General features: G+C 41.6%; 2 protein-coding genes across 8 annotated transcripts in view; one reads left to right on the top strand and one right to left on the bottom strand.

The window, feature by feature from the left end:
* Positions 1 to 23,121, top strand: part of RPGR (retinitis pigmentosa GTPase regulator) — a 284,289-nt gene that overhangs the window by 174,181 nt on the left and 86,987 nt on the right. The window lies entirely within an intron of this gene.
* Positions 1 to 23,121, bottom strand: part of OTC (ornithine transcarbamylase) — a 69,450-nt gene that overhangs the window by 42,781 nt on the left and 3,548 nt on the right. The window contains 2 exon segments of the mRNA NM_001164002.2: positions 10,781 to 10,862; positions 12,283 to 12,421. Coding sequence (NP_001157474.1) covers positions 10,781 to 10,862; positions 12,283 to 12,421 — 221 coding nt within the window.

Here is a 23,121-nt window from a genome sequence, read left to right as displayed (position 1 = left end):
GACTTTTGTCTGAATAAGAAGCCATGGGAGAGTGGAGCAGAGAATGACATGATTGGACTCTCGTTTTTGTTTTTTTGGTTTTTAGGGCGGCACCCGTGGCATATGGAGGTTCCCAGGCTAGGGGTTGGGTCAGAGCTGTAGCTGCCGACCTACACCACAGCCACAGCAATGCCACATCCGAGCCGTGTCTGCGACCTACACCACAGCTCACGGCAACGCCAGATCCTTCACCCAGTGAGCGAAGCCAGAGATTGAACCTGCATCCTCATGGATCCTAGTCCGATTCGTTTCCGCTGAGCCACGATGGGAACTCCGGACTTATGTTTTAATAGAACATCCATAGTAGGGCAAGAGCAGAAGCAGGGAGACCAGTCAGGAGACTGTTGCAAAAAAAAATCTAAGTAGTTCCCTGGTGGCCTAGTGCTTAAGGACTCAGCATTGTCACTGCTATGGCTTGGGTTACTGCTATGGCACAGATTCTATCTCTGGCCCGGGTATGTCCGGCATGGCCAAAAAAAAAAAAAAAATCTGGCTGAGAGCTGATGGCTTGGACCTGCATGGTAGCAGCTGAAGCAATGAGGAAATGATTGGATTCTTGATATACTTTGAAAGTAGAGCCAGCACTCAGTTGATAACCTTACTTCCCACTTCAATGAAAAAAAAAAAAAGGTAACAATCAGAGAACTTCAAGATTCCATCACCCCATTTCCCCACCTGCCAGTATCTGTACCCATAGATTCTGCTTCCCTTCCTCTTAAGCACAGATGGACTTTCCATGCCCATGTATGCACCAGGGGCAGTGCCCCTCACCTACTCAAGGGTGTTGCTCTAACAGTTCTCCCCCTTCTCCCTTACATTACCTCCATCTCGAATAGGCTATTCTCATTTTTTCACTCATTAATTTAAAAAAGTGCCAACTTTCTCTCTCTGTTTTTCCCTTTTTTGGTCACCCTGCGGCATAACCAGGCCAGGGATCAGATCCAAGCTGCCGTTGCAGCCTAAGCCGCAGCTGCTGCAATGCTGGATCCTTAACGCCCTGTGCTGGGCTGGGAATCAAACCTGAGTCCCAGTGCTCCCAAGAGGCCCCTGATCCCGTTGCACCATAGTGGGAATTTCAATCCAAATTTTCTCTTATCCCTATTTCCCCTGCCAGGTGTCCATGTAATTCTTTGCTCCTCTTGCAGCAAAACTCTCTCTCTCTCCCTCTCCCTCTCTCCCTCTCTCCCTCTCTCCCTCTCTCCCTCTCTCCCTCTCTCCCTCTCTCTCTCTCTCTCTCTCTCTCTCTCTCTCTCTCTCCAGTTCTTCTCATCTCATTTCCCTCTTCGGTGCCCCAACACTGCATCAAAACTCCCCTCACGGAGATGACTCATGACCTTCACGTTGCTCCCTCTAGTAGCCTTGTCAGTTCTTACGTTTCTTGACCTGACAGCATTTAACAAAATTGCTCACCACCTTCTCGGTGATTAACTTTCCTTGCCCACCATCCAGAACACCACACCTACTTGCTTTTCCATCTGCCTTGGCAGTTGTTTCTTCTCAACCACCATTGCTCGTTCCTTCTCTTTCCCTTTACCTCTTACTGTCGATGTGCCCCAGGGCTAGTCCTTGGTCCTTTTCTCTCCATCTACACTCACTTCCTTGATAGTTGTATCTGGTCCCATGGACTTAAATATCGTCTCTGCACTGATGGCTCCCAAGTGTGTCAAGGCAGAATCGCACTCCCATACTCGAGACCTGTCTTTTCGACATCTGTGCTTGTGTGTCTAATAGACATCTCAAACTCAGTACTTCCAAAACTGAACTCCTGATCTTCCTCTCCGTCCCGCCTGACGTGCTCTATCCTGCTTCATCCTGCTCAGAGTGGCACAGACAGAAACTCCGAAGTCGTCCACAATGCCCCTTTCTACCCGATACATCAGGAATCTTGTTGGCTCTCCCTTCACAATGTATCCTGAATCTGGCCCTCTTGCCCCTTCGTCTGCCACCACCCTGACCCCAGCCTCTATGTCCTATAGCGACCTGTTGACAGCTTTCACTGCTCTCTTGTCTCCTCCCCCAGCCCCACAGTTTTTCTCAACAAAGCAGTCAGAGAAATCCACCTAAAATGCAAGTGAAGGAGTTCCCGCTATGGCACAGTGGGTTAAGGATCTGGCATTGCTGCAGCTGTGGCATACGTCGTAGCTGCAGCTCACATTCAATTCCTGGCCCAGGAACTTCCATATGCCACAGGTGCAGCCATGATAAATAAAACCAAATGAAGAATATAAAATGCACGTTAAATCATGTCCTTCCCCTGCTCAAAATCCACCAAAAAGTCCCCTGTTTTACTCAGAGTAAAAGGCAAAGTCCAGATGCTGAGTACATGTCTTTCCCTCGGTTCCAGGCAGTCTTCTCTTTGTGGAGAGCACTTATCTCTTCCACCACGTGATATCACCCACCTATTATGTCTATTGTCTGTGTACCAACTAGAATGGCAGCTCCATGAAGGCAAGGATTTTCCTCTGTTTTTTTCACTGATGTATCATTCTCAAGAACCTAGAATACAGAGTTCCCATCGTGGCTCAGCAGTAACGAACCCGACTAGTATCCATGAGGATGTGGGTTCGATCCTGGCCCTGCTCAGTGGGTTAAGGATCCAGCATTGCCATGAGCTGTGGTGTAGGTTGCAGATGCGGCTTGATCCTGCGGCGTTGCTGTAACTGTGGCATAGGCCAGCAGCTCCGATTCAACCCCTAGCCTGGGAACGTCTATATGCCTCGGGTGCAGCCAAAAAAAAAAAAAACCACCTAGAATAAATACTGGCATATGGAAAATACTTGTTCAAATATTTGTTGAACAAATGTAGGAAGAATTTCGACTCTGGAAGGAGGACTTGTTCTTTTCATTTGCAAACATCTCCTAATTTTGTTAAAAGAATTTCTAGTGTGTGTGAACTGAACTAATGGAATTTAGTGATGATTATAATTATTAATCCCTCTTGAGCACTTAATCTGTTTCTAAACAGGGAAAATTACCTAAACAAATATGAATACTGCATATTCATCAAGAAGGTATTTTTGGCGCATCTACTATGTGCCGAGCCAATGGATGAATGCCATTGAGGGGTAGGGACTGTTTGGGAAGGTTTCAAACAAAGTTTAAGACCTCCAGGCAAGTCTGCTCCAAGTCCTAAATCTTTACTTTGACTGAAGCCATTTTGCTGTAACAACCCAGGATTAGTTTGTTGCTTTTTCATTTCTCTCTTTGTGCTATAAAAAAAATTCAGGAGTTCCCATTTCGGCTCAGTGGGTTATGAGCCCGACCATCCATGACGCTATGGATTTGATCCTTGGCCTCGCTTAGTGGATTAAGGATCCAGCATTGTCACGAGCTGTGGCTATGGTGTAGGCTGGCAGCTGCAGGTCCGATTCAACCCTAGGCCTGGGAACTTCCAGGTGCCACAAGGGCGGCCCTTTAAAAAAAAAAAAAAAAAAAAGAGGAAGAAGATTCACCTCCTGTCAGACTTACGGAGGTGGGGGTAAGAAGAGCAGTTACAGAAAGTGTTAAGAAATAGGATTTGAAGTTAAGAATAAAAAACCTCGCCTGCGGTATCAGCACACAAAGGATGCTGTGGCCATCAAGCCATTAGCCACTCCCAGCCCCAAGGGTGAGCCCTGAGGGAACTCAGGATGGAGACAAAAGGGCTGCCTGCCACCAAGCACTCAGCCACGGCAGCCACTCCCAAAGGTGCACCCTGAAGGGACTCAGGGTGGGAAAGAACAGGATATTGGCCCTAGACAGCTGAGGTGCATATCAAAGGAATGATTTCAGTGAGACTCTTATATCTTCCCAAGCGCAGAAAAGTGCTAAATTCCTTAACTTGAGAGGTCTGGTTTTCCTTCATTAACAGTAATCTTTTGCTATTCCTATCCAGGCTGGCTCTTCCCTTACCTCTAGGGAGCAGTCTCTCAGAGCTCCTAAGAGGCTGCCTCCAAGACTTAAGTCCTCAGCAAGTCCACGGACTAAAACATAATTCTCAACTTTTAGATCGTGCAATTTTTTTCACTTGACAAAGCCTTCACCAGTTCTTGAAGGAGATGAAATGGGAGGACATTGCCTCCAAGAAGGAATTGCCTCTGCAATTTATGGCCACCAATCAGAAAGCCAAAAAGCCAGAGTTCCCATGGTGGCACAGCGGAAATGAATCCGACTAGGAACCATGAGCTTGTGGGTTCGACCCCTGGCCTCGATCAGCAGGTCAAGGATCTTACATTGCCTCAAACTGTGGTATAGGTCTCAGATGTGGTCGGGTCTGGCGTTGCTGTGACTGTGGCATAAGCCAGCAGCCACAGCTCTGATCAGACCCCTAACCTGGGAACTTCCATATGCCGTGGGTGTGGCCCTAAAACGACAAAAAAAAAAAAAAAAAAAAAAAAGCCCAAACGCAGCCAAAAGCACAGGTCAAGCATTCACCAGTTTATCAGACCTGGATGGTATTAAGTGTTTCTGGAAGGTGTCAGGGTTTATTTTAATTTATTTTATTCAAATATAGTTGTTTTACAATGTTGTGCTAATTTCTGCTGTACAGCAAAGTGACTGAGTTATACATCTATACACTCTTTTTTTATAATAGTTTATTACAGGGTATTGGATACGGTTCCCTGGGCTATACAGTAGGACCTTGCTGTTTATCCATTCTACCTATACTATTTTGCATCTGCCAGTCCCAACTTCCAATCTGTCCTTCCCCCACATCCCTTCCCCTTTGGCAACCAAAAGTTTGTTCTCTGTGTCTATAAGTCCATTTCTGTTTTGTGGGTAAATTCATTTATGTCATATTTCAGATTCCACACATAAGTAGTATCATATGATATTTGTCTTTCTTACTGACTTCACTTAATATGAGAATCTCTGGTTGCATCCATGTTGCTGCAAATGGCATTACTTTGTTCTTTTTTATGGCTGAGTAGTATTCCATTGTGTATATACACCACATCTTCTTAATCCATTCCTCTGTCAATGAGCATTTATGTTGTTTCCATGTTTTGGCTATTGTGAATAGTGCTGCAGTGAACATAGGGGTGCATGTATCTTTTTCAGTGAAAGTTTTGTCCAGATAGATGCCCAGAGTGGGATTGCTGGGTCTTATGGTAGTTTCATATTTCATTTTCTGAGGTGCCCCACCATACTGTTTTCCATAGTGGTCGTACCAATTTACAGTCCCAGCAACAGTGCAGGAGGAATCCCTTTTCTCCATACCCTCTCCAGCACTTGTTATTTGTAGACTTATTGGCAATAGCCATTCTGACTAGTATAAGGTGGTACCTCATTGTAGTTTTGATTTCTCTAATAATTAGTGCTGTTAAAGCATTTTTTCATGTGCCTGTGGCCATCCATATGGTTTCTTTGGAGAAATGGCTACTCAGGTCTTCTGCCCATTTTTCAATAGGGTTGTTTCGTTGGGTTTGTTTGTTTTTGTTTTGTTTTGTTTTTTGGTAAAGTTGTAAGAGTTGTTTGCATATTCATATTTTGGAGATTAAGCCTTTCTCAGCTGCATCATTTGCAACTATTCTTTCCCATTCCATAGGCTTTTTTTTTTTTTTTTTTTTTTTTTTTTTTTGTCTTTTTGCCATTTCTTGGGCCGCTCCCGCGGCATATGGAGGTTCCCAGGCTAGGGGTCGAATCAGAGCTGTAGCTGCCGGCCTACGCCAGAGCCACAGCAACGAGGGATCCGAGCCGCATCTGCAACCTACACCACAGCTCACGGCAACGCCGGATTGTTAATCCACTGAGCAAGGCCAGGGACCCAACCTGCAACCTCATGGTTCCTAGTCGGATTCGTTAACCACTGCGCCACGACTGGAACTCCCCTTTTTCTTTTTTAAAAAAGGTTTCCTTTGTTGTGCAAAAGCTCGTAAGTTTGATTAGGTCCCATCGGTTTATTTTTGTTTTTATTTCTATTGCCTTAAGAGACTGACCTAAGGAACCATTTGTACGGTTGATGTCAGAGAATGTTTTGCCTATGTTCTCTTCTAGGTGTTTTATGGTGTCTTGTCTTATGTTTAAGTCTTTGAGCCATTTTTCAATTGATTTTTTTAATTAGGTTGTATGAGCTATTTGCATATTTTGGAAATGAAGCTCTTGTCGGTCTCATCATTTGCAAATATTTTCTCCCAGTCCATAGGTTGTCTTTTTGTTTTGTTTATGGTTTCCTGTGCTATACAAAAGCTTGTAAGTTTGATTGGATCCCATTTGTTTATTTTTGCTTCTATTTCTATTGCCTTGCTAGACTGCCCAAAAAAACATTGGTATGATTTATATTAGAGAATGTTTTGCCTCTGTTCTCTTCTAGGAGTTTTATGGTGTCATGTCTTATGTTTAAGTCTTTAAGCCATTTTGAGTTTATTTTTCTGCATGGTGTGAGGGTGTGGTCTAACTTCATTGATTTACATGCAGCTGTCTAGTTTTCCCAGCACCACTTGCTGAAGAGACTGTCTTGCCTCCATTGTACATTCTTACCTCCTTTGTTTGGAAGCTTCATTAGCCATAGGTGTGTGGGTTTATTTCCGGCTCTCTGATCTGATCCATTGATCTGAATGTCTGTTTTTGTGCCAGTACCACAGTGCTTCGATTGCTAGAGCTTCTCAGTATTGTCCAAGGTCTGGGAAGGTTATGCCTCCTGCTTTTTGTTCTTTTTCCTCAGGATTATTTTAGCAATTCTGAGTCTTTCATGGTTTCATTTTAGGATTATTTGTTCTAGTTCTGTGGAAAATGTCACGGGCTATTTAATAGGGATCACATTAAGTCTGTCAGAGGAGGTTGTTTTTATCTATTTCATTTGTTTATGTGCACACATCTGATATTTTTGAACAAAGGATTTCATTTGTTCATATCCTAATTTCCATCTGGGCAAATGAAAGTACATCTTATTTTTCTCTTTATTTTCCTCACAGATCCCTGCAAGCTTTGGTAGAAGGGGTATAAATAGAATTCATGCACTGGAAATATGAGGGTTCTGACGGCTCTTGCTGGTAGAACTAAAGCAGCTATTAACCTCTCTGTGCTTCGCTTTCATACCTGCAGAATAGCAACATCTGCAGGATAGCATCACGCTTTCATACCTGCCTCCTCTGTAAAGATGATGAATTTGAAACAGCTTGGAAAGCACCAGCTTCCATTTCACCTTGAAAGTCAAAAACCAATGTTAAATAATGAAAAGAACCGTCTCTTAGGATGCCCTGTGCACTTTTCTATCAGCTACTGCACTCCCCAAGATTAATAAATGTATCTTGCTATCTGCTCAATTAATTGCAATAAAAAAGTATAATCATCAGTAGACACACAGGAGAATTGTTTGGTTTGCCAGGCAGGCATACACAAAGAGTAGCTGAGGAATGAATGAGCTACAACTACATGCAGTGACATCGATGCAGCTCACAAACATAATGCTAAGCAAAAAGAGCCAGACACAAAAGAGCACATGCTGAATGACTCCATTTCTATAAGTTCAAAAACAGCAAAACTAATCTGTGAGGTTAGAAGCCAGGATAATGGCTAACCTTGGGGGTGGCGGGGGAGGGGGAGGGACAACTGGAAGGAGATACAGGGGAGGGCTTCTGGGTGCTATTAGCATCCTGTTTCTCTATCTGGGTCTTCATTACAAGGATGTGTTCACTGTAACAATTCACTGAACGGTATGTACACTCACTGCTTTGTGCACTTTTCTGCAGGTGTCTTACATTTTAATAAAAATATTACATGAGCAATTAACATGGCCTGATTTGGGTGGAGCATTTTATTTTCTCTCTCAAGATAAGTGGAAATGCTGCTCTATCTTTGCAACTCAGGCTTAGGATGGAATCCTTCAAGACTGTCCTTTGAGAATCACCCCATCCCAGAGGCTGGCACAAACCTGGGGTAGTAATAGACAGTTTTAATTATATCCTATTTACATTCTAAATACCAAGGTAACAGGTTTTGATGAAAAACTGTTCCAACGGACAACTATTAAGGTGCACCTGTACACAATAGAAATGTTCTGCCGTGTTCTTGGTTGAGGGTTGCCATTTCTCTATGCATTTAAATCAGCTGCTTACTCTGACGGATTCTCCGACTGTTGAATTTAGCAGGATGCCATATGCAACGAGACCCATGGGTGTTTATTGAAGGTAATGATGAATACTCTGTGAACCATAACTTTTTATGCTCATATGTTCCTTTTCTCTTGTATTTGTTGTTAGAGTTTGTAATTTTGTGCCGATTTCAGAGCATGTCTTTACAGAAAACCACTGTTGAACCAAACGCTTCATGCCACCTGTAGAAACAATTTACTGGAATAGAACATAGCTAGTACATGTCTGAATTAAATTAGATACTTAAAAATTACATTTAATCATGGCTTCTAATCCTGGGTTTGCCATTTATTAGCTATATGTCTGTGGGCCATTTGCTGAACCAATTTCAGCCTGTTTTCCTCAATGGTCTCAGCCTTATAGAGTTGTCCTGAGGATTAAGTGAGATAATCCATGTAATTAATGTAGAACACTTGGCACAGGGTCTGTACCCAAAAGCTTATTAAATCTTCACTCTTGGTTTTATTAGTAGCTTAACTACCACGAGATATGTGCATGGTTAAACTGATCATTTATTCAGGGATATTTGAAATCAAAAATAACATTTGGACAGGGAAAAATGGTAGATAACACCAACAACTGAGAGAAAATGATTTGAGAACGACTTAAAATTGAGAAAATTCTATGTATTAATTGATTCTTTCAATGACTTCAAAAAAGAGCACCCCTCAAGTACTGGAGTTCCCGTCGTGGCGCAGTGGTTAACGAATCCGACTAGGAACCATGAGGTTGCGGGTTCGATCCCTGCCCTTGCTCAGTGGGTTAAGGATCCCATGTGGCTGTGGCTCTGGCATAGGTCGCAGATGCAGCTCGGATCCCGTGTTGCTGTGGCTGTGGTGTAGGCCAGTGGCTACAGCTCTGATTCGACCCCTAGCCTGGGAACCTCCATATGCCACAGGAGCGGCCCAAGAAATGGCAAAAAGACAAAAAAAAAAAAAAAAAAAAAAGCACCTCTCAAGTACTAATGACTTAAAAAAAAAATGATAACCAGTGTTGAAAAGGAGCAGAATTTGGTAATTACTGACTGGTTTATGCAATATTCATTTTTCTTTTACTAAACGTCAGATGTCAATGTGACCTTTTAAAGGACCCAGCTTCAAAGAGCAGAATGTTCCAATCGGTTTTCTTCCTAGGACTTTAAAGATCAGGTGACGACTTAAATGTTTCCTTTCATCCTCCTTCCTTCTCTCAAGGGGCAGCAGGAAATGCGTTAGTAAGAACAATAAACTTGAGATCTGAGTCCTGGCACAATTTGTATTAATTGCATGAACTCGGCAAGTCACTTAATCCCTCTGAACTCCATTTTGTTATGTATTTAAGGTACCTCATTACTGATCATTACAAGGCAAGAACTGTATGAAATAGTTGTTTGCTTCTGAGCCCTAGAAAGCTCTGATGCTTGTACGTAGGATAAGATGTACAGAGAATCACCAATGTGTTTTTGTTTATGGTACCACCGCCTCAATCCTATCCATTTGCAGTCATATTATTGATCCAAGCGAGGTCTGATGGAGCAAAAATGCAGAGAGAAAGAAGGGGTGATATGTGGCTTATGAGTTTCAAAATAAGCTTTTTGAAACTCATTGTAGGGATCATAGTTTGAGAAAAAAAAAAGAAATTTTGAGTTTCAACAGCCTAGGATTTCAGGCACAAACAACAGAGCCAGGTTTTCCTCTTGCTTTATCACCTGGCCTCCAATATTGGGAACTGCAAGGGGAAGAAGAGGAGCATTTAGCAACAGAAATAAACACTGATGGACCTTCAAGACCACTGTCTGTTCTCCAGGCCAAGTACTGGACAGTGGGGAGCATGATGGAAATTTCAGATGAGTTTGGGGGACCAGAGAGCTGAGAACATCCATGTCTTGTTTTTAAGACAGAGTTCTAGGAGGAAGCAAATGTTATAGAACTCCCTGGCACCCAGCAAGAGGAAGGAACACTAGAGAGAGCCTTGCAGTATCTCTGTGCCTACTGTGTCATGGTGATCTGCCAAGAGATCAAGAAAGCCAGACCGGGAGATAGCTCATGTCTTGTGATCATAGTAAAGCAAACTCCACAGTGAGTGGGAACCAGTCAAGGTCCAATAGGGAGAGAGAAGTCCCAGCAGATTTCAGCACAAATATCTGATGATGATGTTTTTATGACCGATGACCAGATCCCCATAGCCCAAGATGCCTCAGCATTGAGATACTCTCCAGGACTTAAGCATGACTGTGGAGAAAGGCTGAAGAGACCTTAGACGGACAAAGTAAACACCAAAATGACCAAGGACTGCCTAACGTTGCAAAGATTAAGTTTCCATCATCCAGCAAAATTGGCACAAACAAGAAAAAGCTCATTGCGCGTTAGAAAAATCCACTATCTCTTGCTCACATGAGCTGGGGGCCTGAGAACTTATGCCCACTGACATTTGGTACTGAACACGAAGGACTATCTGGGGCTTCTACTCAAGTCCTCATGGAATTCCTAGAGGTGAGGCTCATCTTTCTGCTCACAGTTTCTTTGAGAATTGGAAAGAACATTCAGAGGCTGGCACTGCTATTCGTGGTGACAGTGTTCTCCCTTTGTTGTTGCCAAAGACACAGACCAACCCCCCCACTGAGCTACTCCTCCAGATCCTCACCTCTAGCCCCCTCCCCAACACAAGTCCAGGTTTGTCTTCGGACTCACCTGTTTCTGTAGACAATCTTGTTCGAGTACTTCTTTTTTCAAAAATCATGCCGAGGGACTTCCCTTGCAATAAAGGCAAATACTGAAAATCAAGGGTAAGAATACAATTAAAATGAAATATACATTTAATATCCAACATCAAGGATTATGTTTCCAAACTTATTCTTCATATAATCAGAAAATGTAGATGAACACTATTCCCAAAATAAGCATTCTGATGTTATTTCCAAAGTGAATCTAAATTGTTCTTTGCAGGGTCTGTACAAATGGGGGAAGGGAACAGGACCTCCCATAGTTTATTGACATGGAATGAGAAAGTCGTGTTCGTTGCTCCGAGATCCATCTGAACATTCATTCCAAAGTCTATGACCGTTTCACATTGGAACCATCTTCTTGTGAAAACCCTTGGAAACCTTGACCCATGTTCAATGACCTCTTTGAAGGTGCTTGGTTAGGAAGCGTTTTCTCAGCTAGGAACATGCTACTCTCTCACACCATGGGATATTCAAGCCTCTAAAGATGAAGTCCCACCGTTTCAGCTACATTTTCATTATCATTTGGAAACAATCTGGAGACTTTGGGTGTGGGGCGGGGCTCTTCCTCCTTCCTCTTCTGTAGGTGGACTTCCCGACAGGGTGAGTTCTGGAACAAATAGATTCCTGCTGGCTAAACTTCCTCGCCACAAAACGTGAAAAACAAAGTTTGGGGCTCTTGGGGGGACTTTTCTCCTTATTTCAAGGTCTTCTATAGGAACTCATGGCACTTGGAGTCACTCCTGTTTTCAGTTCATTCTCAGGATCTGGGAGAGCTAGTGAACTAGATAAGAAAGTCAAGGTTTTGTAAAAACTTTCTCCACCTGAAACCATCTCTTTCGAATGCTTTCCAACAAGCTTGGAATACGAAAATGCTTTCACAATTAAGCAATCTAAATGAAGCTGCTGCATTAATTAAGCGTGTTTCAAACATAAATTTCTCAAAATGCAGAATGATGCTTACAGCCAAGCACCATATCCCATCTCTTCTCCTGCTTGGTTACCACTTAATTGTTTCTTGGCTAATCTAAAATTTTTTAACACTGTCACATCATCCTGAATTTTTTGAAATTATCCTAATGATGATATATCTGACATTCATCCAGAATTGAAATTTTTTGCTAGAAAAAAAAATGTATCATCCTTATTTTTAACTTGGGAGAAAACACACTTCGAGAAGAAAGAAGGTATAAAAATAAAGTCTTTCCAGAACTATGATTCCTTAGGTTCTGATTCAGTTAATAATGAATTTCAACATTCCACATGAAAGAAATGCAATGACTTGTCATTGAATAACTGATTTTTATGCTTTTGCTATGCTCTTACACTCAGTCATAATCAATTACCTTGACTGTGTGGATTCATTACTTAGCTATTGCTTAGGAATTTTAATGTATTTTCTTTTCCCTCTTTCTTTCTTTAAAAAGGCTAATTGGTAGCAGTGGACGGTAATACAGAAATGCTACAAACCTCTCCTTTCTGCTTTATCCTAAATTTCAGATCAGCTGATAGCCATAGGATATACTTAATTTCTTCTCCTGTAAAGTTCTTTAGAGTGAGGAGGTCACGACCCTTCAGCTGCACTTTATTTTGTAGTGGTTGTCCACATCTACAAAAATGAAAGAGAAAGAGAAAGATATATTTAAGGAAAAAAACCCATGTTCCATGTGAAAATAAAATATTGCCTTCCATATCAGTAAACAAAAGATGTCATAGTCACCAGCAATTGCAGCCACCTCCAAGGGTGAGCTGGTGCACCCTTGAGGAGACTCAGGATGTGAAAACACAGGATACAGAGTTCCCATCGTGGCTCAGTGGTTAACAAATCTGACTAGGAACCATGAGGTTGCCGGTTCGATCCTGGGCCTTGCTCAGTGGGTTAAGGATCCAGCGTGGTCGTGAGCTGTGGTGTAGGTTGCAGACATGGCTGGGATCCCGTGTTGCTGTGGCTCTGGCATAGGCCGGCAGCTACAGGCCTGATTGGACCCCTAGCCTGGGAACCTCCATATGCCTCGGAGGCAGCCCAAGAAATGGCAAAAAGACACACACATACACGCAAAAAAAAAAAAAAAAAAAAAAAAAAAAAAAAAAAAAAAAAAAACACGGGATAGTGGCCTCAGCTAGCTCAGGTGCATACCAAAGGAATGATTTCAGTGAGCCCCAGACCTTTGCATCTTCCCGTACAGAGAAAAGCACTAAATTCCTTAACTTGAGATATCTAGTTTTTCTGTTATCAGCAGTAATCTTTGGTTTCGACTAAAAGCCCTTTGTTGTAAAATTCCTATATATCCTAGCTCCCCCTTCTCCTCATCGGAGCAGGTTTCTCAGGGTTACTTGAGATGCTGCCTCCCGGGCTAAAGTCCTCAGTTTTGTCCACCAAATAAAATATAACTCTCAACTTTTTAGGTTGTGCATGTATTTTTTTAGTCGACAGGTAATTCATTGTTTAATTCTTAAAACATAACAAATTGCATGTAGCCTCGTGTGTCTCTGCAAAGTGCTAATGCCTTAGAATCGATGTGGCTGTGGTTTACATTTTAGGTAGCCAGTATTTTGAATGTTGAAAGAAAACTTTGAGGAAAGAGGTTGAACTCTCCTCTGCTGGAAATAACCATATGAGTGGCTTTGTTACCTGCCATCTGTGCAGCTTTGGGCAAGTTACCTAAGCTCTCTCTGCACCTAAATTTCTCACCTACAAAATGAGTATAATAGGAGATCCCGTCATGGCTCAGCAGAAACAAAATCTGACTAGTATCCATGAGGACACAGGTTTGATCCCTGGCCTCCCTCAGTGGGTTAAGGATCCAGCATTGCCATGAGCTGTGGTCTAGGTCACAGATGCAGCTCAGATCTGGTATTTCTGACTGTGGCGTAGGCCAGTGGCTACAGCTCCCATTAGACCCCTGGCCTGGGAAACGCCATATGTCACAGGTGTGGCCCTAAAAAGATTAAAAAAAAAAAAGAAAAAAACAGAAAGCAAGAAAATGAGTATAATGATCTTAGAGGTTTGTTGTAAGGATGAAGTGCTTTTAATGCGTGGAAATCATACAGTGTCTGACATATAACAAGTATCTGATGAATTTTGGCCATTATTATTGATAGATTTCGATCATTAAATGGTACAAATAGAATTTGTAGTGTACATACAATAGAAAACAACTTCATTCTTTTTCCTCTACTGCCTTTCACATGTATTCTTGGAAATGTGTTCTTTGCTTGTTGCTGGTCAGACACAGTGGGCCCTGTGGTTTTTCTAGTAACTTTCAGGAAATAAAAGTCCTCTGTTTATTCCCTTAAAGAGTCTCAGTAAAAGAATGTTTAATAACAATGATGATTTCTTTAGGCTGGGGATCCGGCGTTGCCGTGAGCTGTGGTGTAGGTCGCAGACACGGCTTGGATGCCACGTTGCTGTGGCTGTGGTGTAGGCCGGCAGCTGCAGCTCCGATTCGATCCCTGGCCTGGGAACCTCCATATGCCGCAGGTGTGGCTCTAGAAAAAAAAAAAAAAATTAAGAAATGTACTGCAAGTTAACCCTTTTCCTTCCAGCTTGTGCCTCTTTCAGGGGAAGAGGGCCCACGAGCTGTTTCCTCTGTTTCCCTGCTTTCAGTTCCTGCAAGTAAAGCCAGGGGAAGGTGAGGAGTTAAGGGCCAGGCAAAGGCAGGTTCTGTTCGAGCAAACTAGCATTGGCCGTGCGTACTTGAGGCAGATGCTCTCGTGGGGTGCTTCTGCGGGTCCCTTGGAGAATTCGCTCATCACTGGGAATTGTTCATAGCATGGCAGACAACATTACCTTGCTATCCGAGGAAACACATCCAAACTTTTTTTGTTTCTTTGGCTGAGATCGCCCCATCTAGGTGCTTCAGGGGGTCTCTTGGCCATAATGTTTTCACAGTACCATGCTAGGTCTCTTTCTCCATCCATGCTGGTTCCTGGGAAGCCCTGCATGTTCTTTGCTCTGACAAGAGTCAGGTCCACCCCTGCATAGACTCTTGTTCTGCGGTCAAAACAGCCAGTCCCCCTTACTTTAGATTTTCCAGGTATAGCCCCAACATCACTGTAATGTGTCCCTAAGCTCTTCTGCAGAAAATGTGCCATCGCAGAGCCACCGTCCCTAGGCTTGAGGTGAAGGAACAGTACTCCGTCATTGTGGGGCGCATCATATACAATGGTAACATTTCCAAAATCCTCTTCAGGGTGTTCCTGTTATGGCTCAGTAGTAATGAACCCAGCTGGTACCCACAAGGATGCAGGTTCAATCCCTGGCCTTGCTCGGTAGGTTCAGGATCCAGCGTTGCAGTGAGGTGTGGTATAGGTTGCAGACACGGCTCAGATCCCACATTGCTGTGGCTGTGGTGTAGACCCGGCAGCTGCAGCCCCGATTAGAGCCCTATCCTGGGAACCTCCAGACACCACACATGCAGCCCTAAAAAGAAAAGAAAAAAATCCTCTTCGAATCTACAACTTTCTCTTGGCTTCTGCAATCCATTTTAGAAGCTGGAGGTAGTCACCAATGGCAGAACGAATTCTTGTGTATCTCCTTTGCAAGTCCTGTTTTAGTATCTACCATCTCACGCTAGAATGAGGGAAGAGTCAGCATTTATTGGGTCTGGGCAGAAACCGAGAGTCCCATTTTAACATTCTGTTACCTTATGATGACAATAATTATTACTTGGAATAATCAGTGTATAAAATAGGTAGCATTTATTCTTTCAGTCTTCTCCGTGTGATCTTTATCTAACAGTAATTATATTGTATACCACTAGAAATTACGAATAACCAAAGACAAATTAGGATTCACCACATCTATTAAACATTAATTTTACTAGAAGTAAAACAGTTGTCACAAAATGCTCATGCTTGAATTCCAGCCTAAGAAAAAAGCTCGTGCTACTCGGCATGAAGAGTAAATTCTCTAGTGGAATTTATGTATGTCTTTTTGCAGTGATGACAAGATGATGGGTAGGAAAATCACATATTCACTCAGTTTGTTGTTTCTATTGCATGATTAAAAAAAAAACTTACACAAATGACTATTTCACTAACTGTCCAACTTTCTGGCAGAGTTTATTGGTTCAGTTAGTGTTCAACAGGGGAATAGATATTTTTCTGTAGACCTTTGGAGAGATTAAGCCCTTCAGGTATTCTAGCCAGTAAGGAAAGGAACTTCCATAAAGATCGCGGGTTTGTGGATTAGTTGGCTGATGGTTGATTGATTGATTGAATATAAGATACGAATGACATATTCAATTACAGTAGAAATTAGTGTTTTCAGCTTATGTGTGCATCAGAATTTTAGTCAACATTCCTGTTTCAAAGATCGACAATGTCTTCGACTTTTAAATATATGTGATTAATATATTCTTCAAATGGAAACTTCTTTAAAGCAGGGGTCCTCAACTTTTTATTACAGACCTAACGTTAAAACATTTTAAGGAGTTCCCATTTTAAGGGTAGGTGTTACTGCTACTGTGGCACGGATTGGATCCTTGGCCCAGGAATTTCCACACGCCTCGAGTGCAGCCAAAAAATAAAAATAAAAACATTTTGAACATGGATCCACAATGTGTGTTCACTTACTTATACAATATGTGTTACTATTCTAATAAATTATGCACATGACAAAACATAAAGAAAAATAAAATGTTAAAGCCTATACTAAGAAGACTCAAATATTTTTAAGATAAATTTAGAAATATACCAAAAAAAAACTTGCTGGAGTTCCTGTCATGGCTCAGTGGAAATGAACCCGACTGGTGTCTGTGAGGACACAGGTTCAATCCCTGGCCTCGCTTAGTGGGTTAAGGATCCGGCATTGCCATGAGCTGTGGTGTAGGCTGGCAGTTGTAGCTCTGATTCGACCCCTAGCCTGGGACCCTCCATATGCTGCAGCTGTGGCCCTAAAAAGACGAAAGAAAGAAAACAAAAGAAAGAAAGAAAGAAAGAAAGAAAGAAAGAAAGAAAGAAAGAAAGAAAGAAAGAAAGAAAGAAAGAAAGGAAGAAAGAAAAAGAAGAGAGGAAAGGCGGGAAGAAAGAAAGAAAATGAGGAACTGAATTTAAAAAAAAAAATGCTGGCTAAAGAACTTCCTAGAACAAATCTTCATTTTCTTCCTTCTATTGGAACCCTAGTATAACACTGTATCCAAGACCTGGATAGTAGTAGTTAACAATTTGATAACTTTAGAGACATGGTGATTCGGCAGGAAATTTGTTCTTACATATATATTACGGTTTTATGTTTGGTTCTGATAATATCGATTAGTGATCATCTTAAGCAACACTTGGGATATATGAGCACTGATATCGTTGAGACGTAAATCCTTTGTCTGATAATTCATGCATTCTCCTGGGTCAAGTGAATTCTTCTTCTGGGGATCTGTAAACAGGTTTAACATGTCTGGACGAGAATGGAGGTATGGCAGATTAATCTTAATCTTTCCCAATTCACATTTAGGGCAGCTTTGGGAATATTTTTTCTTCTGGAATAAGGTCCAAACAATGTAAAAATTACAGAAGATAAACGCTCTTGACTCTATATATTTCAGTAACACATTCATATTCATGGCTTAAGACTTTTTCCGATATTATTTTTAAAAGGGTAAGAAAAAGAAACTTTTCTGGAAAACCCCAATCCCTAGGATTCAAGGGATTTGGGAAACAGCACTATAGTTGTTGAATTCACATCCATCAACAATAATAGGTGAAAAAAAACCTCATGAGCTAATTTTCAGGCGCTTTTCTATTACCTAGAGCTCAAGCTCAGATTTCTCCTTATTTGGGGACCCACGAAAGCTGAGTCTCCAAACTTGAGCACTTAAGGAATTCGCTACCCTTCCCCTCTTTCAGCCCCCGCAAGACTCTGCTGTATCTACTCCCCTCTAAATACTCACAGGACTAAGTGCTTCAATTGTAGATTTTAGAATTGTGGTGGCGGTGTTGAATCTCGGAGAAAAATAATTGGAAGTGAACATTTGACAGGAAACTGAATTTGTCTCCCCTCTTTCCATGAAAGGAAATGGGAAAATAACGGTGAAAGAGGAGGCTCAGCAACATCTTTAGCTACTTCAGTAAAGCTCCAACTTCTGGCTCCTATTACCCAAACAGAAGACAGTTTGGGCGAGATCAAAGGTCTCTGAGGCTTTCTCCGATGTGTCCTTACAAACTTCAAGAAGTTTCTAATTTGGAGATAGGGTTAGGTTTGGGGTTAGGGCTAGTGTTCTGCTATTGCGATCATGTCTGTCCTTCAACTCAAATCTATCAGTGGAGAAATAAAAAGATAGAAGACACCAATATCCTGCTTGAATCTTCCTTTCATTTTCAAATTTATATAGTGACGGAAATGTTATTTCAAATTATTTTCCTTAGCCCACGAGCGATCAGAAGAATAGTTCTTTGTGAGTCTAGCCTCCACATGGCAGCAGTTGATAATGTTGCCCTCACTCCTGTTGGGGTGGGATCACACCTCCAATAAATCAGTAAATGTTAGCAGATACGATTTTTTAAAAATACAGACAGGAATTCCCATGTGGCACAGCAGGTTAAGGGGCTGGTGTTATCACTGCAGCAGCTCAGGTCATTGCTGTGACACAGGTTTTGACCCCTGGCCCAGGAACATACACATGCCATGGGTACAGTCAGAAAAAAAAAGACAGGCAGTTCTGGCTGTGCACCTCAGTAAGAGACTGTAAATAACGATTAAATCTGAAACTTTGCAAAGCAACCTTACTAATCATGGGAAAAATCACAACTGTTCTGTGACAAATTTTTTTATCAAAACATTAAAAGCTCTCTTATTGTCTGTTATAAAGGCATAAGGAGATGAAAAATAGTAAAAACTGATATACACTGTACACTGTATATTTAGTACAATGTCATTTCAAACATTAGAAGCAGCTAGCATTATAGTGTTTTATTTCTTTGTAAAAACTGTCGAGTAGTTTGACAAGTGCATGCTGTCTTCTTATCACACGACTTATCGTCAGAACAAGCATCTTTTTTGTGCTTTGGTACATTGTCATAATTCTTCCTTAATTTGGATCAACTTCCACCATTTCTCCTTTGACTCTCAATGTTGTGAAATCTCTCTGAGAATTCCTTTAATGTGAAGTGTTTTGCTGGCATCACTTCTTCTGTAACATCTTCATACTTTTTGTCACAACCACTGTACTCATTTATGTCGGTAACTTTGTCTTCACTAAGTTCCTCTAACTACAGAGCTAAAACCTCTCAAGTAGTAGCAGGGTCAATGATCCCACAGTCGGCTATTTCTTCTATCAATACATTTGCATTCGGTTCAAATTTAACTGCCAGGGTTGTCTTTTTTTATTTCTCTGCTGCACTTTCATCTCTGTCAGACAATTCCCTCTTTTGATTATTCATTTTTATAAAATGTTGCATGGGCTTTATCCCTGGGAGAAAAGAAGGCAGAACAGCTATACTCTTTGCTGTCTCTATGTGAACTGAATCACAGCTGCACAGGGAGCAATTGCCAGCAGACTTTGAAAGAAGTGATGTGATTGGTCACTGACCATAATGTGCATTTGTTCTTTACATAGTGGTTTGTGGGCTGAAGAGCTGGCCATTAAGTTTTGACTCTATGCAACTGAAATCTGAACTGTGTACTTGCAAGACTGGTGTTATTTAACTAAACTGTAGTAATTGAAATTCCTGCACATTGGGACCATGCAAAGGCCCATGCCTACACCCTGGATGCTTTCCCATTATAGGACTCTTTCCTTTCCTTCCCTTTTCTTTCCTTCCCTTTCCTTCCCTTTTCTTTCCTTTCCTTTCCTTTCCTTTCCTTTCCTTGCCTTTCCTTTCCTTTCCTTTCCCTTCCTTTTTTTTTAAGGGCCTCCATGGCATGAGGAGGTTCCCAGGCTAGGGGTCAAATCCGAGCTGTAGCTGACGGCCTACACCACAGCCACAGCAACACCAGATCCAAGCCACATCTGTGACCTACACCACGGCTCACGGCAATGCTGGATCCTTAGCCCACTGAGTGAGGCCAGGGATCAAACCTGCATCCTCATGGATACTAGTCAGGTTCACTAACCACTGAGCCATGACAGGAACTCCGACTCTTATCATATAACTCTCCTTGTCCAGAACACTCTCCCCTCAGCCCTCAAGCCTGGCTTTTTCTCATGGCTAGGCTGGCAGCTTAAATAACACCTCCTGTGAGATTCCTTCCCTGATTGTGCTAAGCGGTCTCCACTTTGCCTTCAATTTGCCCATAACACTTATCACAAATTTTAATATCTATTTCTGTGTCTATTTATTACTTACTTTGAATCTTCCCATTAGATTTTATGATCCATGATGTCAGGGATCTTGCCTGTTTTATTCACTAATATATCCCAGTGCTGATTGCAATGTCTGGGATATAGTAGACATTCAATAAATACTTCTTAAGTAAATGGGTGAATGAAGGAATGAATGAGGAAGAAGTAAATCGATTTGTATAAGAAATTCAGCAGATTCCTGGGAATAAATTTACAGAGATTCCCCATGAGGGAGTTTCAATGCCCTACCTACAGTCTGATGACAAAAAAGATACCAAGAGCTCCCCAAACAGAGTTAATATTGAGGCAAGAGCAAGTATGGGCTGGGACCCAGGCTGAACACCAGGCCTAAGAGTCATGGAGGAGAGTTGATTGTGGCCTAATATGCTGCTAAAACTGAAGTTCCTTAGGGCTCAACCACTCCAGAATTGTATTTCCATTACTGGGAACAATGGTTGGACATATGTATGTGAAACAAAAGCATTATAACCTTGGATCCTAAGGAAAGCAGTCCGAGTCAAGTGCAGAAATCTACAAAACTGGTGAGAGGACCTGATGGGATAAGTTTTTGCCCATAGCACTATGAGGGCCAAATCCAAAGTACAGTAAGAATGAACTCTGCCAACATTTTGGGTCCCTCTCTCCATGAACCCCTTTTGGAGAGAATAAGTCCCCAGGGTTCTGAGACAAAAAGAGTGAAGAGGTAGCTCTGACCCTCTGTCATACCAGACTGTGAGGGTTTGAGTATTTAACTGGAAGATTTTTTTTTGAATAGTGCACCTGCGGAAGGGGGTCATCCAGTTTACACCATGGAAAAACCATTAGAGTAGCCATTACCTTTCTCAATTCTGTCCAGGAGGTGGGGCAGGAAATATTGGCTTGGGAAAAAGGGCTGTTTTTCATAGATATCAAGAGCTAACCAGGAAAATTTACCACTAGAAGAAAAGCAAACACAATGGTTCCAGTTTAGATTCCTGTCCTGTTTACTGTCTCCTCATAGACTTCCCACTGGCTCCAAAATGGAACTGCCACACTTCTTTTCTAAGCTACTTAAAAATTAGAGAAAAGTAGAAAAAGCTCCAGAGTTGTGCTGTGTCAAAATGCCTCCCTTACAGGTTTCTTTTTTTTTTTTTTTTTTTTTCTGGTCTGCGTCAAGCATTTCTTGCTTTCTGGTGAGAAACCTACCCTCGAGTTGGCCAGGTAAAACTGCTGAACTAAATGGCTGTTAGGGTCTCCTAGAGACCCTCATGCTTCAGTTGGAAGCAGCCTACTCTGGTTCAGGAGCACTCAAACCAAGGCCAGAATCACTATTTTAGTGTTCCCAGAAAATGCTTGGTCTCCTTCTACTCCAGTATATCTCCTTGGTAAACCAGGCCTAAACCCCAGTTTCATTCTTCAGCCAACACATAACAGGGAAGATATAATATTGGAGAAAACGATGGACAGCTATAATGGAAAAAATGAAAATCATTATAAAATTAAAAAAATGTAAACCAGCTATAGTGGAAAAAATAAAAATCATTGAAAAAAATGTAAACCTGCTATAATGGAAACAATAAAAATTGTTATAAAAAAAAAAACCCAATGGGAACCACATACAGATTTTCCATCAAAGCTGTCATTGTAGTCTGGTTAAAGCCAGAGCTTTTGAAAAAGGGAAGACTCGTTTGTTACATTAATTTTATCCCTTGAAAAAATAATTACAGAGATTTCTCAACCCCGAATCACCAAATGCTAAGAAGTTAGGCCAAGGTAATAGTAGACCCTCGTGTTAGCTTTACCCACATATCTTCCTAACTAGAAAATGGAAGAGTATTCTCAATTGGCAGAATGAAACCTTTCATTGCTAGAGTCTGCATTTTCCAACTCTAGTAAATTGTTTGGAGTATGGGCTGGTGGGGGAGACCTGGATGGGTTCCCTTTTATAATTGTATTTTGTTGGAAGAAAAAGAGCTTAATTCGAGTAAAATGTGATCAGTCAAAAACTGACTTTGCCAGAGTAGGAAAAAATTCAACGTTAAATGATACTTTGATCCCCATGGAGAATTTGAGATAAAGACTTTAGCTTCTGGAGGCATAAAGAGAAGGCCAGTGGGCCTTATGGCTGAGATTTTGGTGTTTCTTTAACATTGCAGATTGACACAAAAGGCTTATTTTCTTGGTGTTTTTTTCCTTCTTTACTGAGATCTTTTGGCTGTATCTTTTTTTAAAATAGGATATTATGCAAGGGTAGATTGGCCAACTTGATCAATTTGGAAGGATCGAAATGATCAAAGCAATGGAATGAAAAGAAGGGTAGTTTTAAATATTCGAATTCGAGTCCTAGTTCCACTATGACCTTGGGAAGACCGTTTTCCATCTTTGGCCTTAATTCCTCATCTGAAAAAGTAAGAAAATGAACTACAAATCAGTGAGCATGTCTTTGTCTTCCACCACACTCATGGAGTTCCTAAATACAGGATTTCTCACAGGCCATACTGGAGCCATCTGAATGCTCAGTGGCCTAACTTTAATGTCATCCCTTTCTTTCCAGCTCAGAAAGGCATATTGCACTGTGTGCAAGGGAGAGGGACTCTGTTTTCACAAAGCCTCTGAATATGATCCTGTTGATTTGGAAAGTCAAAGCACAAATCATTTCCAAATTTCTCTATTATTAACAACAATAATAATTTATGAATAAAAATGTACTTGCAGCCTTTCTCACGGTTGCCCCATGCTCCTGTGTGGTATGAATATGTGGTGCTATTGATAACTGGGTGACTGGATGGTTCCTAAGATACCTTAGATCGTCAATATGCTAAAATTGGAAAACTTTCCGCTCATCTGAAAATCGAAGCGTGGCATGAGGATTAGCTTGTACAGACCTATTATTAAAGGGCTGGAAACCTGAAACTGTCAAAAATCTGTGGCCACCTCTACTTCTTTTATCCTAAATTACGAAATTACTAGAAATCATAAGCTAGAAATAAAACCTCATTTCTACTGTTGACCAAGGGAAATATCATGCGCCCATTTCATTCCTGGTTTCATG

The sequence above is a fragment of the Sus scrofa genome, chromosome X (assembly GCF_054392235.1).
Source record: "Sus scrofa isolate SSC_HxYL_T2T_F1_AM1 chromosome X, Sscrofa_HxYL_maternal_Yorkshire_Landrace_v2.0, whole genome shotgun sequence".
Taxonomy (NCBI): Eukaryota; Metazoa; Chordata; class Mammalia; order Artiodactyla; family Suidae; genus Sus; species Sus scrofa.
The sequence above is the reverse complement of the archived record's forward strand: the minus strand, read 5'-3'. Positions and strand labels throughout refer to the sequence as shown.